The 18,132-nt window shown below is 46.6% G+C and overlaps 1 protein-coding gene across 4 annotated transcripts in view; it reads left to right on the plus strand.

Moving 5' to 3' along the window:
• The window catches only part of PNPLA1 (patatin like domain 1, omega-hydroxyceramide transacylase), a 49,320-nt gene that overhangs the window by 26,127 nt on the left and 5,061 nt on the right, over positions 1-18,132 (plus strand). For 3 of the 4 annotated variants that reach the window (XM_086706701.1, XM_086706700.1, XM_086706699.1), the window contains exons 2-8: positions 56-288; positions 1,457-1,522; positions 2,683-2,892; positions 5,023-5,083; positions 12,821-13,375; positions 16,012-16,090; positions 17,676-17,801. In XM_086706701.1, the coding sequence (XP_086562827.1) occupies positions 56-288; positions 1,457-1,522; positions 2,683-2,892; positions 5,023-5,083; positions 12,821-13,375; positions 16,012-16,090; positions 17,676-17,801 (1,330 nt within the window). Of the gene's footprint in view, positions 1-55; positions 289-1,456; positions 1,523-2,682; positions 2,893-5,022; positions 5,084-12,820; positions 13,376-16,011; positions 16,091-17,675; positions 17,806-18,132 lie in introns of those variants that run through there. The other variant, XM_086706703.1, reaches the window with a different exon arrangement.

An 18,132-nucleotide genomic window follows, 5' to 3' on the forward strand; every position in this document is an offset into this window, starting at 1 on the left:
GACCCCTCTTGTCCAAGAGCTGCTGACCGCCGGCTCCTCTCTGCTTCCTCCACAGATGAGTACCTCAGGGTCCTCAATGTAGGTGTGGCCGAGGTGAAGAAATCCTTCCTGGGACCCTTGTCCCCATCTTGCAAGATGGTGCAGATGATGAGGCAGTTTCTGTACAAGGTCCTACCTGAGGACTCCTACAAGGCCGCCACGGGGAAGCTCCACGTGTCCCTCACTCGGTTCACAGATGGAGAGAGTGTCGTGGTTTCAGAGTACACATCCAAGGAAGAGCTCATCGAGGCAAGGGGCGGGGCCCAGGGTGTGGGGGCGGGGCCCAGGGAGTGGGGCCCAGTTTGTGGAGACGGTCCCCCATTCTGTCGCCTGTCTTCCAACGGCCCTTGATAAAAAGGTTGAATTATCACCCCGTGGGGCATCACTGCGGAAAGGGCACTCTGTCCACTGTCTGATGCTCATTAATATAAATTTCAGTCATGAATGATTACTGTTGGACAGCGCTGTGGGTCTGCCCACATTTCAGGAAAATTGGGTCTGCCCAATTTTCAGGACAAAAGGGTTAAGGGGCCCCTTCTCCGGGCCCCTCCCTCTGTCCCATATCTCCACCCCCTTCTCCTCTCCTGAATACAAGGCCCTGCCACCCATCCTCACAGCCCCACACTGGCACGGCCATGGTGGCCGTAGGGGAATGAATAGGCAGTGGCTGTGGACACCTCCTCCACCTACTTCGTGTCCCCCTGGGTTTATTAGCACTCAGCTCTTCAAGACTTTTCTCTCCAAGCCCTCTTCTATCAGCTCCACTCTAACTCATGCCAACCAGAGCAAACCACAGAAAGCAGGCCTCTGTGCCTTTGCACCTGAGGTGCTCTGCCTGGGATGCCCTTCCCCCCTTCCCAGCTTACTTCACCTGCATGACAAGACTCTAGCTGCTCTTTCTGGGTATGTTCCATCATCACCAGCCTGCCCCACACTCCCCTGGGTTGGATACTCCTCTTTTGGGGCCACAGTGCCCTGGCTCATCTCCATCGCGGCACCTGTCTCACCATGTACTGTCGTTAGTGAATGACATGCTTACTCTCCCTCGTTGGGCATTCGTAAGGGTGGGCGTCTCACCCTCCTTTGATTCCAGAGCCTGGACCTGGCCACACATACATGAATGGTTGTTGGGTCCACTGGATTCGTGGAGACATGGTGCTAGAAGGGACCCTGGAGGTCACTGAGGCGGCTCCCTCTCTTTAAAGCTGGGATATCGGGCCCTGACTACCTAGTAGGGTAACGAGGACCCAGGTAGTTAGGGCCAGGCCAGGAATTGAACTCGAGGCTCTGCTCCCCAGGGCAGTGCGTCTGCCTTGGATTTAAGAAGGGCCAGGATGGTGGTGACCCAGAAGCCTGCTGGTGAGCCCTCCCAGCCCACCCAGCTGCCAGGGTATCTCAGCCCTTTCTCTCCCCACAGGCACTCTACTGCAGCTGCTTTGTCCCCGTGTACTGTGGCCTCATTCCTCCAACTTACCGGGGCGTGGTGAGTGCTTCGGCGTGGGAGAGGGTGAGCCAGGACCCAGGGGTGCCTCGGGTCCCTATGGCCCTCATCTGGGAGGGCCCCTGGGTTGGGGGTGGTCTCAGGATTTAGTGGAAAGACCAAGAGTTGGAAAGATTCTTGTGTTTTTCTACTTAGAATTCCCAGTGTAGACGGATTTCTGGGGCTTTGAGATGAACTTCCCCTCCATATATCGGGCTTCACTCTGGACCCACCAACCCATGATTGAGCCTGGCTAGTCAAAACTCCATAGGCTTGCTGGATTTTCTCATACTTGACAGAGAATGTAGGATACAGACCCTGTGACATTGGTACCTGGAACAATGGGGACCTTTAACGTCATCTAGGCTAGTGCATATGAATCACCCAGGGAGGTCTTGTAAAATAATGCAAAATCTGATTCGCTAGGCCTGGGGCCAGAGACTCTGCGCCTCTAACCGGCTTTGGCTGATGCCAGTGCTGCAGGTCCAGGCCCCACACTCCGAGGAGGAGGGTCTAACTCATGCCCCCTTCTCATTTTATATAGAAAGAAAATAAGACCCAGGATTCAGCTAGTAGATGGAGCACATGTTACATGTCAGCTGGGTACTTCCCAGGCACCCCAGAGAGTTAGAGCCTCAGGATCTGTGGTCCTGTGTTCATAGCTGAGGAAACAGAAGCCCCAGGAGGGAAGGGAAGTGTGGTGGCTGGTGGCTAGGCCATGATCAGGGGTGCCCTGGAGAGTGCTGAGGATACCTGACCTAAAAGAGGGAGGCAGTGTGGACCCACGGCAGTCTGGAGAGACCTGCACGGACCCACCTTGTGTTCACCTTCTCAAAAGGCCACGGGAACAGGCTCCATTCCCAGGGCCCCCTTCAACAGTTGAGTGAGCATTTGCTCCTGCTCTATCCAGAGTATGGAAGGCCTTCTCCCCACAGAGGCCTGGGAGCCCCACCTCAGCACCACTGAGATGGCTGTGGGGGCACAGTGTAGGGACAGAGCACTGGGCTGGGAGTTTGGGGGCCTCCATGGACACACCACGCACCCACCTGGACCTGGGTCTCAAGGTTTGTCCCAAGGGACCCATTTCCTGGGTGTACTCCCTGGGTGGGGAAGAGGACCTCTGACCCCAGATGAGCATTTATCACTCTTCCTGCCCCCCATAGCGCTACATCGATGGGGGCTTCACGGGCATGCAGCCCTGCTCCTTCTGGACCGACTCTATCACCATCTCTACCTTCAGCGGGCAGCAGGACATCTGCCCCCGGGACTGCCCCGCCATCTTCCACGACTTCCGCATGTTCAACTGCTCCTTCCAGTTCTCCCTGGAGAACATCGCCAGGATGACCCATGCCTTGTTCCCGCCAGACCTGCTGGTGAGAGGACAGACGTGGAAGGGAGGAGGACTGGGAGAGGGGGGCAGGGACTGGTGGCGAGGCCTGGGAGCCAATGGGGCCCACACAGCTCCATCTACGTCTCCTTAAACTTCCTTCTAAACCTGATTCCTGGCCTTGCCACAAACCAGCTATGTGAATGAGACCCCTAAGTGCTCCCAGTCTCAATTCCCCCCCCCCCCCCGTAAAATGAGATATGTCAAGAACTGCTGAGAGAAATGTCACCTGAGCATTTCCCCTCTGACATGTAATGTAGGCATCAGCCACGATGGCCCATGGGCCAAATCCAGCCAGTGTCTTGGTTTTTGTTTTTATTTTTAAATTTCCAAAACTGCTCTAAAAAAATAAAGTCTTTTTTTTTTTTTTACTGTTTATTTATTTTTGAGAGAGAGAGAGAGAGAGAGAGAGAGCATGAGTGGAGTAGGGGTAGAGAGAGAGGGGGACAGAGGATCCAAAGTGGGCTCTATGCTGACAGCAGAGAACCTGATACAGGGCTCAAACTCATGAACCGTGAGATCATGACCTGAGCCAAGCTGGATGCTTAACCAACTGAGCCACCAGGTGCCCCAAAAATAAAGTTTGTTTTAAAAAATTGTTTTTTTTTTTTTTATCACTTACAGAATACATGTCTTTCTTCAGCACAGAAGTGCGATCCTAGAAGCAGGCATCAAGCTTTACTCATTTCTTTGACTATACTCACCGTGTCTACAAAGGGCATTGCTGATAGAAGGTTCTCAGTAATTGTTGTTTGAATGATAACTCCTCTAAGCCAGTTTTGTGACTTACAGTCTAATTATTATTTACAAAACTCACACTCAAAACACTATTATGCTTAGCCAGGCTATGGGTACACAAGATATTTTATTAATCCGATTGATTCTTTGTCCACCAACTGTTGCATTAGGAATTCTAGCATCTGCCTTATACTAGTTTATCTGTAAAGATTATGTCTACTTAGTTTCATAAAAGCAATCCACACATAGGCAGTTCACGAAAGATGGAACAAATGCATTGTATTCATCAGAGCCTCTGGAACTCATGTTTCTGCTTACAATCAGAACTTCCATTCTCAAGGTGGCGTGGGTTTTATTCTGGCCTGTGAGCTCAGAATAGGCTTTCCATTTTTAGAGCGTTGTAAAGGAGAAGAGAAGGAAAAGAATAAGAGGAAGGAGAAAGAGGAGAAGAAGAGGAAGAAGAAGAACAGGATGGAACACAAGAAGAGGAGAAGGAGAGGAGGAGAAGGAGGAAGAAACAGAAGAAGCAGAAAAAGGAGGAGGGGGAGAGGGGGAAGAAGGAGAAGGAGAAGAAGAAGAAGAAGAAAAAGAAGAAGAAGAAGAAGAAGAAAGAAGAAGAGGAAGAAGAAGAAAGAAGAAAGAAGAAGAGGAAGAAGAAGAAGAAGAAGAAGAAGAAGAAGAAGAAGAAGAAGGAAAGAAAAAGAAGAAGGAGGAGGAGGAGGGGAAGGAGGAAGAGGAGGGAGAGGGGGAAGCGGAAGAGGAGGAGGGAAGAGAAGGAGAAGAACAAGAACAAGAAGAACGAGAACTAGAACATAAAGAACAACAAGAAGAGACAGAGACTATCTGTGGTTTCCAAGCCCAAAATATTTACTATCCGGCTCTTTATGAAAAGGCTTTGTGAACAATGTCATGTAATCCTCCAGCATCCTTTGCAGTAGATATTATTATTATTATTATTATTATTATTATTATTATTCCCATTTTAAAGGTAAAGAAACTGAGGCTGTGAGAGGTTGTATCTACACAGCCAAGAAGTGGCAGCACTGGAATTTGAACCCAGTCTCCAAACTGTTCTTCATAGGGCCCAAATGCACCTTCTCTGGTTCCATTAGAAACATCTCACCCTCCCCTGCCCAGGGGAAGTTGATGATCAGCTGTAAATGGTTTCACAAACTAACGCACCGTCACTATGGACGCATGATCAGGAACTGCTCCCCACTTCTTAGCAGATAGTGAGGGATGGGATGCTGGATGGGTACATTTTGAAAAGCTCATCAAATAAAGCTCAAGGGCAATGAAAGTAGCTTCTTTGGGTGAAGGGACGTCGTCTGTCTCCATTGCTGCAGCCTTAGTTTTTTCTCCCGCTTTCCCTCCTCAGATCCTGCACAACTACTACTACCGAGGGTACGAAGATGCCGTTTCCTACTTGAGGAGGTTGAGTAAGTACCAAATGGGGCCCCAAGGAAGGGGTGGGTTGGGGGTGGGGCAAAGACAGGAAGGGCGGGGCAAAGACAGGAAGTAGAAGGGCTCAGTCGAGGAGGCTTCCCCTCCACTTTGTGAGCTAGAGATGCCCTTGCCCAGGAGTTCCCGAAATGGGTACGGGGATCCGGTAGCTTGCATTGTCCGGGCCAGAAATTGGGATCTTCGTGGGAAAGTGCTTTTTAGGGTAACTGCGGGGTCAGTGGATAAGCTTTTGTACAGGTATGTTTCTGGATTTAAGAACCATGTTTAGGAAAACACATAGCTCGCATCTTCCTGGAGGGATTCCATTTTCTTGTCGTTTCATTTTATATGCTTTCCAAGACAATCGTATTGTTAATGTAGAACTAGAAATGACTAGTTTATATTTGTGTAAGACTCCAAGTGACTTATTGATCAACAAATGAGAGGGAAGAGCCTGTGCCCTGTGTTGGTTTATCAAGTGTGGTTCCTACACTTGCACCTCCTCCGTGCATTCTTGTGTGGAAGATTCCAATGGCGTGTATTACACACGCTAACTCCATGAAGACCGTGGCAAACATCTTTGATAAAAGGAAAGAAACAAGGCTTTTTTCATACTTAGAATTGTGCCCATAGGACATATTTCCAGAAAAAAGGATTCCTGGATCAAAGGAAGAGTTTATCCCCCCGCGTTGCCATATGGTCTTTGCGATTGTCTTTTTTGGCAATTGTGTGATATTTCATCGCAGTTGTGCAGCAAATTTTGATCATTCCTTTGAGTTTCCAAATGTTCACTATTGTAGGGAATGCTGCGGTGAGCTTCTTGTGTATATACTTAAAAGTATATATATTTTAGGAGCGAGATTAAGGGATCGAACGTGGGTTGTTTTTTTTTTCCATAGGATGTGTTGACTTTTTTTCCTTCAAAGTTGCTTCCTGCTTTCCCAAGGTCCCCTTCTCGTGACTTTTTCCTTTCTCCTGGGTCCATTCTTCCCGCAAGGGGTAGGAGAAGCAAGAGAGAAGGATGGAGGTAACATGGGTTCTGGAGGCAAGGCCTGGGCCAGGATTCTCACTCCCCCCCTCCCCACCAGCTGTGTGAACTCAGAGAAATCACTTGCCTTCTCTGTCCTGATTCCTAATCTGTAAAGAGGGTTAAATCCTGATTCCTGACCCGTACTAACTGTGTGGCCTTGAGCAGGCAATTCATCTCCCAGCACCTCAGCTTCCTCATCTGTAGAAGGAGGCTGATCAGAATTTTATTCCTAGACACAGTCAATCCAGCCCACTGACCCTCTGACCTTGGAGACACCTCTTCTCAGCTCTCTGCAGGACAGGCTCCCCCTAGCCCTGACTCTTCTCTGACAACTTCCCCGCTCCACATTTACATGGGTGACGGATGTGAGGACTGATTCCCAAGTGTCCAAAAGGAGGATCACCCAAGGGGTGGAGATGGGTCTCACCTACAGAGCCTCAGGAATAGGAGGGGCTGGCGAGGGCCTGGGGTCCTTCCCACCACCAGCTGGGGAGCCCCTTCACTCTTTCCTCTGTGATGGTGTGTACTAGGGGACTTGGGGTTGAGGGATCCCCTGATCTGGGGCCGGGATTTTAGAGCAGATACCAGTCCCCTGCCTCAGGAGACCCGTCTACACCTCAGGTTGCTGCCTGGCTGCCTGTCTCTCCCCTAGAATTTCCTTCTCTTACTCTCAGGGAAAGCCCTGGGGAGAGTTATGAAGTGCCTTGCTAAGCATCTCTGGTTTCCCCCACTTCTCAGTAGCCCCTCTGCCAGCCTCTGGGAGGAACCCAGAGCCATCGCCCCCTCCCCCGGCCCCATCATTTACATGATGGTGTAAACGGCAGTCTCAAAGCCAAGGACAAGACTCAAATAGTAGCATTTCGGGCATCCGCTAAAGAATTAGGGCTGTGTGTGGAGCATGGTGGGTTTTCCCAGAGGTCCTGGAATCACTCCAAGTGGGAACAGGCACAACTCATAAGGAAGAAAATGCCTCGTGCCGGCTACGATTTCTGATTGCTCTTCCAATTTGCCAGTGTTGGCATGGCTTTGTCCGTGCGGCCTTCAGCTCCACCCCTACATCCTCTTGGGTGTGGTTGGGGCTGGATTTTCCTCTCAGCACCAGATGCGAGCAGGAGGTATGACACATCCTGAGAAATCGTGGCTGGTGCCCAGAGCCACGCTCTTAATTCCCACCTGCCATCTGGGAACAGAAAAACGGGAGTCCGCTCCAGCCTTCCGCCCTGCTGGTTTCTGGAGAGGGGGTCAGCTCTGGCAGCAAGCCACACCCGCGGTGTCGCCCTCAATGCCTCCACCCGCCTCCTGGCATCCCCCTTTTCCGCCCTCCTAAGGACTCACATCCTCCTAATTATTCCTGCTGCCAGGCGAGCTTCCCTCTCCACCCTTGGCCTCCCCCAGCAGCAGCCTTCTGCCGAAGGGAAGGGCACTGCCTGCTGGTGTGCTTGAAAATCCACATTCCCCACACAGACGTGTGCATGTGGGCGTTGAGTGAGGTTGGAGCTCAGAGGATGCCCTGTCTAAAATATCCATCTGGCATCCGGGCGTGCCTGGCCAGGCTGACCGACTCCCTCCCTCCCTCCCTTCCTTCTTGGCCTTCTTGCTTCTTTGGCACCATCCTCCCTCTCACAATTTAACTTCTGTCTCTCTCTCTCTCTCTCTCTTTCACACACACACACACACACACACACACACACACACTCGCACACGCACACACTTGTGAAACCAGCACCACAGTCGAGAGAGTGAACCATCATCCATCATGCCCAAAGTTTCCTCCACCTCCTTTGTGACCCCTCCCTCCTCCCCCCACTTCCTGTCATTATACACATTCCCAGTATGGACTTACAGTATGGACTCTTTTTGGTCCGCATTCTTTCACTCAGTATAATTATTCTGAGATTCATCGTGTTATTGCATGTATAAATGGTTCATTCCTTTTTCCATTCCATTCCATTTATGAAGATACCACAGTTCGTTTATCCATTCCCCCATTCATGGACATTTAGGTCATATCCAGTTTGGGGTCTCATGAATAAAGCTGCTGCGAATACTCATGGAGTCTTAGCACAAACGCATGCTTTCATTTCTCTTGGGTTAATACCTAGGAGTGGAATGTCAAGGTGGTATGGTGAATGTACATTTAATTATAGAATTCTATATACGTATAACCAGGGTAAACACACATAGCATAGAATTTACCGTCTTAACCATTTGTAAGTGGACAGTCGAGTAGTGTTAAGTATATTCACATTGTACAACCCATCTCCAGAACTTTTTTGTCTTGCAAAACTGAAACTCTATACCATTGATCAACAACTCCTCATTTCGCCCTAGAAGCCACCGTTCTATTTTCTACTTCTAGGAGACTGACTACTTTAGATACCGCATGTCAATGGAGTCATACAGTATTTGTCTTTTTGTGACTGGTATATTTCACTCTCATAATGTCCTCAAGGTTTATCCATCTTTACCTATCAATGAACAATTTGGATTGCTTCTTCCTCTTGGCTATTGTGAATAATGATGCAATGAACGTGGATGTGCAAATAATCTTCGAGATCCTGTTTTCAATTCTTTGGGACGTATACTGACTAAGGACATATACCCAGAATGTATGTTTAACTTTTTAAGAGACTGCCAAACTATTTTCTGAAGTGGCTGGACCATTTTACATCCCCACAGCAGCGTATGAGAGTTCCAGTGTCTCCAAATTATCACCAACACTTGAAATGGTCAGTCTTTTTAGTTTGAGCCATTTGATTGGTTGTGTGGTGGTATCTTATTGTGATTTTAATTTGTATTTCCCTAATGACTAATGATGTTCAGCGTCTTTTCATGTGCTTATTTGCCATCTACATATCTTCTTTGTCGAAGTGATCGATTCTGTTGGTCATTTCCCACTATTTAAGAATAGTTCTAGATTCACAGAAAAAATATGAAAATGGTATGGACAGCTTCCATATACTCCTCATTCCCTAGTATAATGTCTCACACCCATGAGATGTTATAGTATGGTACATGGAAAATTTGGTACATAGTATAGTGTAGTGTTTACAATTATTTCACTAATATTGATGTTATTATTAATTGAAGCCATATATTCAGATTTCCTTCCTTTTTAACTTAATGTCTTTTTTCTGATCCAGGATCCCCTTCAGGAGACCACATCACATTCTGCCATGGTGTCTCTTTAGGTTCCTTGTATCCATGACACTTTCTCAGACTCTCCTTGTTTTATGTTTGTTTTCATGTTTATTTTTGAGAGAGCACAAGCGGGGGAGGGGCAGAGAGAAGGACAGAGGATCTGAAGTGGGCTCTGTGCTGACAGCAGCAAGTTCAATGTAGGGCTTGAACACACGACCCGAGCTGTGAGATCATGACCTGAGCCCAAGTCAGACCCTCAACCGACTGGGCCACCCAAGTGCCCGACTCTTCTTGTTTTTAATGACCTTGGAAGATTTGAATACTGGCCAGATATTTTGTGGAATGTTCCTTAGTTGGGGTTTGTCTGATGTTTTCCTCATGATTAGACTGGGGTTCTGGGTTCCAGAGAGGAAGACCACAGAGGCAAAGTGCCGTTGTCGCCACATTATATCGAGGGTACATACATGCTATCCCCATGGCATATCACCCATGATGTTGACCTTGCACTTGTCTGCAGTGGTGTTTATTGGGTTTCTCCACTGTGAAGTTGCTCTTTTCCCCCCTTTCTATACTGTGCTCTTTGGAAAGAAGTCACTATGCACAGCCCACACTTAAGGGGTGAGAGTTAGGCTTTACTTCCTTGAGGGCAGGGAATGAGGTCAGGGTATCTACATAAATCTCTCGGCTTGGAAGATTTGTCTCTTCTTCCCCATTTGTGTACTTCTTCAATCGCTTGTTTGTTTCAGTATGGACTCGTGGATACTTATTTTATACTTTGGGTTATTTTTCAATCTTACTTTATTTATTTTGCTACTCACATTGTTCCAGCTTTGGCCATTGGAAACTCTTTCAGTGGGCCCTTTTGCCCATCTAAAAATTGAATTGTTTTATTTAAAAGCTTTTATATATTCTTTTTTTAAAAAGGAGAATGGATAATGATTTATTTCAATTGATACAAAATTTAAAAATATACAGAATAATGTATATTTTTATAGTACATAAATTTGGAAAGTATAGAAATTATAAAACTCAAACTCAGGATAGGGTATGTAGGAAAGATAATGGGAACATAGAAGGCTTCTTCTATACCTGGAATAGTATATAGTTTTTGCTTTTTCATTTGGCAATAATTTAATAATTACTTAAATGTTTAAGAAATTAGGAGCACTTGGGTGGCTCAATCGGTTGAACGTCTGACTCTTGATTTCGGCTCAGGTCATGGTCCCAGGGAAATGCCCTTTATTAGAAATATGACTTTCAAATATTTTCTCTCAGCCTGTGATTTCTCTTTCCAATTCCTTAACAGTATTCTGAAAAGGAGTTTTTCATTTTGATAGGGCCCTTATTATTAATTTGCTTCCTTTATGAATCATGCTTTTGGTGTCTTACCTAAGAAATCTTTGCCTTACTCAAGATCACAAAAACGTTTTCTGTTTCCTTCTAGAAGTTTTATGGTTTTTTGGCTTTTCATTTGTGTCTATATTCCATCTTGAGTTAATTTTTGGATGTGGTTCAAGGTATAAAACAAAGGGTTTTTTTGTTGTTGTTGTTTTTTTGCATATGGACATCCAGTTCCTCCAGTATTGTTTACTGAAAAGACTACGCTTTCTCTAATGAAGTGACTTTGCACCTTTGAGTAAAGTCAGTTGTCTGTATATGTCACGAGTCCAGTTCTAGACCTTCTGTTTTGTGCCATTGATCAATTTCTCTGTCTTTATGTCAATGTCATACTGTCTTGATCACTGCAGCTTTATAATAAATCTTGGTATCAGGTAGTCTTAGTTCTCCAACTTTGTTTTGTTTGGTTTTTTGTTTGTTTTTTCAAAGGTGTTTGGTATATTCCAGGGCCTTTCCAATCCCATATGAATTTTAGAACTAGCTTGTGGATGTCTACACAAAATACAGTCGTGCAGTACTTGTCTTGTCAAGCCATTCTCTCCTCCTCTGTAATCACCACCTCAAGACTACCCCTCTCCCTGATCCCCAGCAGAGGGATTTGTATCCAAACAACTTCACAGAAAAAAACCAAAGCCAACAGAGGGAAGTTCTCTCAACTTTGCACTACCGAACATACAGACTCACCCTTCTCTGTCTCCTTCTTTCCTCGAAAGTTAAAGGAAGCAACCCTCTTCTTGCCTAAAACCCACACCCTGCCTGTGCTCAGACCCCTTCACCATCTCAGGACTCTTGAGTCATCCATTATTCTATCTCTCTTTTATATATCGAACCCCCACCTCTCGACTGGATTCTTACCAGCAACTTTCTTTGGTCTACAGAAAGTCTACATCTTTCTTGCCTATTTTAGAAACTTGGCCTGGGTTCTGCCCTTCCCCCTCTCCTCGCTCAGTCCTGACTCCCTCTTGTTCTCACTGTGCTTTTCCTCCCTGGGCAATCCCTCCACAGCCACCAGCACAGCTGCAGTTACCATCCATAGATGAGGCTCCCAGAGGTACACCCTCACCCTCACCCCTTCTCTGAGATCCAAACCCATGTATCCAACTGCCCATTTGTCATCTCTCCTTGGACATCTTTAAGGCCCCCTAAAATCCACGTGTCCCCAAACAACCTCATAACCTGTGCCTTCCTCACTGCTCCCCCGACCCATCCCCTCCATGGTCACCCTCTCAGCAACCAGCGTCCATCTGGCTGTGCAAACCAGCTACCTCCTCTCTTCCCTCAATCAATCCAGTGCCAGGTCTTATTTATTTTACCTCCAAAACAGAATCTTCTGTCTCCTTCCAGGTGTAAGCCCTAAACACCTCTCCAGAGCAGCCTTACAGGTTTCCCTGGGTCCCCTAGGCCCTTCTCAGTGAGTCTTCATTCAGCAGCCACAGTGATCTCGCCAAAGCCAGAGGTAGTGCAGCATCGCCCCACCTATAAGTCTTTCATGGTCTCCATGGAAACCAAGGGCCCTCAACGTTGTCTACAAGCATGGTCTGGCCCCTGTGGCCTCCTCAGCCCTATCTCTCCCCACAGTGCCCCCACCCCGGTTCTAACCACACTAACCTTTCAGGCTCTCCTCATGCCCCCTTGAACTTGTGGCCTTTGTGTGTGCTGTTCCCCCTGTTGGAAATGCTCTTCCCCATCCATCCTGACCCCCACCTGGACCTTCACTCGCCCTTCAGGTCCCAGCTCAAATATCACTTCCTCAGGGAAGTCCTCCCGATTAAGTCCTCCCTGCTTCCCTGTCTGCTAACATCATGTTTCACTCTTACCTAGAACTTGTCTTGGCTACCGCTTGAGATTATTTGGGGGGTCAATGCCTGCCCGCATGCTAGACTGCACACTCTAAGAAGTTGGGAACCATAACACTGTTTTTGTCCCCTTCATTCCTCAATGCCTGATATAATGCCTGGCATATATATAGGTGCTCAATAAATACCCATTGAATAAGTGAATCAATCCACAACCAAATAATATAAATTTGAGTAAGTAAAGAAAGGCCATTGAAAAGCACTAATCCTGCTTATGAAAATAATTTGGGAAATCCCTTTTTGCAAACACCATGCTGATGCCAGGGGTTAGAAATGCCACCTGTGACCCCATGCTGTTGTTTTCCTAGATGATGCTTATCTCAATTCTCCCTCCAAGAGAGTGATGTTCCCCCGAGTAGAAGTGTACTGCAATATAGAACTTGCCCTTGGCAATGAGTGCCCTGCAGGCAGCCAATCAAGCCTCCAGACAGAGGAGGAATCCATACAACTTCACGCACAGTGGGCTCCCAAAGAGGAGGGAAAGGACGGCCATGTTCTTGTGTTCTCGCCTGTGGAGAGACCTGAATCCACACACGAGCGTCCTGTAGAATCACCTGTTTCACCAGCTGGCTCTTCATTTGAGCAGTCACCTGCCACTGCGCTGGCCTCCTCACCATCACATTCTCCAGATGACCTGATGCCTGCATCACTCCCAGCTGTGCTCTTAGCACTCAGCTCAACACCTGTCCAATCACAGCAGCAGGTACAAACGACTGGATCACCACCAAGAACCCCACCCTCCCAGTCATCTGTGTCACCCAGGCCACCGGCTGTAGTGACATCTCAAACATTGCCCCAATGTTCTCCTTCGGCGTCACCTACACAGCTACCTGTGGAAGACCTGGGCCCAGAACAGCCCCAAGGTATGGATACTTCTGGCTTCTCACAGAAGAAGCCAGAAGTATTTCTTATGTCTGGAGTCCCTTGGCAAATGTGCAACAACATGGTAGCTGATAACCATTGCTTTAGAGGGGTGCAGTGGTGACGTGAGCAGTTAGCTTTAGAGGCTTTACCTGTTTTGAGGATAGGCCACCACAAGGGGACAGTGTTCTTGACATTTGTTCAGGTTTTTAGTCCAGTGATTTTCAAAGGTTGGTCAGAGGCCATGACAGCAAACTCATCACCTGGGAACTTGTTAGCAATGCAAGTTCTCAGGCCCCACCACAGACCTACTGATTCAGGGAGTGGGACCCAGGTATCTATATTTTTTACAAGTCCTCCAGGGGGTTCTTTTGAGAACCATGTTTGAGAAGCACTGTGCCAGAAGGTTTTTATTGTGATAGCCACTGTGCTGGGGGAGGGCTACTCAAAGAGTGCTTTGTGGACCAACGCTGGTCCCCAAACTATTTGTTACTAATTTACAATGAAATGAGCAGAGGTTGAAAGTAAGCATTTAGGACTATTTTTAGCAATAAATATTGTCAGGACATCCAAGAGCTTGGTCATTTTCCTACTAATTCATTGTATTTCACAAAAGTACTATGGATTGCAAAAGGATTATGGATTGCAAAAAAAAAAAAAAGATTTTTAAAAACTGTTTCTTCACAACTAATATCTTCTACAGACAGCTTGAAAAGTACCGCTCTTGAGTCTTCAAAGATGAAGAATTTTCAGTTCCTCACTCAAGAAATCTCCCCTCCAGCAGAGGGGATGACAGAGATACCAGCCTCAAAAATACAGAAAAAATTAGTAACTGCTACATCACTAACAAAAATAGAGCGTGGGAGGTAGTCAAGTAGTCATAGAGATTAAGGTCACTTCTGGGGCGCCTGGGTGGCTCAGCAAGTTAAGCATCTGACTTCAGCTCAGGTCATGATCTCGCAGTCAGTGAGTTCCAGCACGGCATCAGGCTCTGTGCTGACAGCTCAGGGCCTGGAGCCTGCTTCAGATTCTGTGTCTCCCTCTCTCTCTGCCCCTCCCAACTCGTGCTCTGTCTCTCTTTCTCTCTTTCAAAAATGAATAAACATTTAAAAAATTTTTTTAAAAGATCACTTCTGTCTGAGGTAATTGATTAAGGAAATGCTTCTTGGAGGTGACAGGTGAGCTGAAATGAACAAGATTTTGATGATCATGGTTTGTGAGACAGGATGGGGCAGAGTAGAATGAGAAATTCAGATTTTGTTTATTCTAGATGTTCAGTTTCAGAGAAGGAAAGTGCAAGGAACATTCAGGATGAAGAAGATACCTGTTTGGCTACTGTGGATGGTCTGTGTGGGGGCAAAGGGAGAGGTCCCCAAATGATGGACTAAAGCCAGCTCATAGGGTCTCCATGGTCCATCCACCAAACTCCCATAGTTATTAGGGCAAACATTAGCACAGACTAGCATGACAGTTTCCTTCTTGGCGGATCTGCCCCAAATCAGGGGTACACTTTCTCTGGAATAGATTTGACCCTTTTAATCACAGTAAAATACCAGGACCTTAAAAGTAAGAAAATTGGCCAAAGTGTTTCACGTGCTGTCTTACATGCTGTTAAATTAAATGCATTTGTTTTATGTTATTCACACCCGTGTCCGAAGATAGCCATCTTCAGGTAGCCTGGGCAATCCTGGGCCCTGAGTTGGCATTCCTTGCTCATGCTGGGGGTAGATAGAGGGGACAGACAGTCCAGTGCTTCTGAACTATGGGCCATTTTATCCTCAGGAGACATTTGGCAATATCGGGAGACATCTTTGATTTTCAGCTAGTGGGTAACATCTGGTGTGTAGGGACCGAGGACGCTGCTGAACATTCTACAGTGCAGAGCCTCATGATGAAGAAATATCTGGCCCTTACATTCAGTAGTGCTGTATAGTTATGGTCTTCAGCTGGGCCTCAGTAACGACAGGCTAGGCCATCTGTGGGAGATGGGCAGAAGGGAGCCTCTCAGAGGTTAGTGTGATCTGTCATTTAGTGGTGGCCATGTTGCTGTTAGGGGTGAAGGGGGTTGCAAAATGTCCCAGGAAAATCCATAAACACAGGAGCTGCAAATAGATTTGGGAAAGCCAGGGATATCCAACGAGACCCCAAATGGAAGAACTTCAAGTGGAGGAACTTAAATATAGTTTACGTTATTTTTACTTATACATATTACAAAATTACACAGTCATCTTCATATATTATCTATCCCCATACTCACAGAAAATAGGAAAAGAGCTTTCTTAAGAACAATGGTCATGAAACTATTAATATTTTCTTTTCCATTAAAAAAGAAAAAAAGCTTTACACATAGCAGGTGATGGAAGGTTCAGGCCCCTACGGGGGATTTTCCTGAAAACTCGCCCTAACATGGTTGCTTTTTTGTGAGGGGATTGTTGATAACACTACACCAAAGGTCAGTATCCATCCTGTCACAAGATGCCACTGCCCTGGGTCTCCTTCAACATGAGTATTTGAGATTAAGAGAGATGTTTACTGTTTCTGGATACTCTTGCTTACTTCCTATTGTTATTTCAAAAATGACTAAATACTCCTCCCCGTCCACGCCTTACTCACATCTGCTCGATTTTTGCTTTTGTAGCTCTCCTTGCCTCTTCAAGTCAGAAAGGTGCCATGCCTGTGGTTAACGTGAAGGAAGCCACCAACAAGCCCTATGCAATGTAAGTTTGCCTTTAACTGGGGACACATTCTTTCCTTTGGCCAAGGAACGGGGGGCCTAGCTAAGTGAATTTTTCCTTCTCTTTAGCTGCCCTAGGAACACTGGGATCCTTTTCCAGTTTGTATGATTACAGTCCACCCCTTTATACTTCTCTCTTCTTCGGTGGGGTAATGAGTGGGAAATGAGCTATTTGTGCTCAATGTACCTTCTCCAAAAGCAGCAGGAGAATGTGCAGTCCCTCACTTCTTACTCTCTGGAGCCAGCTCAGTTCAAGAGAGCTAGCAGGCATGTTACATCCTACCCCGAGGTAGCCCCTGCACAGTATGAATTGAGGGACTCTATCAAAGGCCTTCCTTAATCCAAATTATTTTCTATCAGCATGGTAAGAGGGCTAATATTCCTAGGTTGTAGATTGTCTCCAGAAAATCTTTTTTTATAATGCACATCAGTTGTCTGGGTTGTGTAACGTGTTCTCTGTTATTACCTTTGAGGTCATTCTGAGAGGGCCTGAGGATTGTTTTTGGTTGTTTTTTTTTTCTTTTTTTTAGGGACCACATTACCCAGTCTCCCTCGTTGGCTGCTTGCCAATTGGGCTGGCCATTGTCAGGCACCAGCAGGAGATCAGAGAGTGGGTCAAAGGGTATCTTTCCCCTCCCCTCCCCTAATCCCTCCTGCCCCAGGGCAGCTCTGGCAGAGGCTGGGGTTCTCAGGGCCACAGTTGCAGGTATTGAGAGAGCAGGTCCTTCTGATGTTCCCACTCCATATCATATCAAATATATTAAAATATACCTGCTTCTCACATTAAGTATAATTTTCATTATGAGACTTTTGGGGGGCACCTGGCTGGCTCAGTCAGTTGAGCATTTGACTTCAGCTCAGGTCATGATCTCATGGTCCATGAGTTCAAGGCTTGCATCGGGCTCTCTGCTGTCAGCACAGGGCCTGCTTTGGATCTTCTGTCCCTCTCTCTCTCTCTCTCTCTGCCACTCCTTGATGTCTCTCTCTCTCTCTCTCTCAAAAATACATAAACATTTTTTTAAAAGACTTTTTTTTTTTTTCAACGTTTATTTATTTTGGGGACAGAGAGAGACAGAGCATGAACGGGGGAGGGGCAGAGAGAGAGGGAGACACAAAATCGGAAACAGGCTCCAGGTTCTGAGCCATCAGCCCAGAGCCTGACGCGGGGCTCGAACTCATGGACCACGAGATCGTGACCTGGCTGAAGTCAGACGCTTAACCGACTGCGCCACCCAGGCGCCCCTAAAAGACTTTTTGAAAGAGTTTGCATAAATTTTAAAAATTTGTGCTTGGGCATAAACTATGCATTTTTGTTCACATGGTTTAAATTTTATTGCATTGACATATAACTGTATAAAAGTTTGAGTTTCCATTGACTAGTTGGCATAATGTTACTTAAATAGTCATTGATTATAAAATAAATGTTTGCCTTGGAACTCTGGTGTTCAGCCAGGGTTAAAAACCATAGCATTGGTGTGTCTGTCTACCTTCTGAGCTGGAGCAGGGCCCTGATGGTGGGGAACACAGGACAGGTTATTAACAAACCATTTGCTTCATCTCTCACTCAGGGACAACCCTGCCGAAGACTCAAGTTGGATGAGCAAAATATTCAAGAAGAACAAACAAAAGACAAATGGCACCCGAAAAGGCTTCCCAAGACATCCACGGTCCAAAAAACCAGGCAGCAAAGTGCAGTGAGTGTGGCTAATGTTTCTCAAATTCCCTGGGGAGGAAAAGCTTTGGGAACAGTCTGCAGGACGATCACAAGGAGTAGGGAGGAGTCAGTAAGAGCAGGGGGTTAGGAGCTGGGCTTTGGAGTCTGACCCACCCAACAGAAAATCCCTGGTCTGCCACTATCTTACTCAGCGAGCATGCCTAGGACAAGTGGTCTATCTGAGCCTCTATTTCCCAACCTGTAAAATAGGGATGATATTGTGAAGCTTTAATGAGGTCAACATGTAAAGTGCTTTGCTGCAGAATGCAAGATGTGTAATTAGCACTCAATAATTTAGTAGATATTAGGGT

This window comes from Puma concolor, chromosome B2 (assembly GCF_028749965.1).
Source record: "Puma concolor isolate L17-30 chromosome B2, mPumCon1.1.hap2, whole genome shotgun sequence".
NCBI classification, from domain to species: domain Eukaryota; kingdom Metazoa; phylum Chordata; class Mammalia; order Carnivora; family Felidae; genus Puma; species Puma concolor.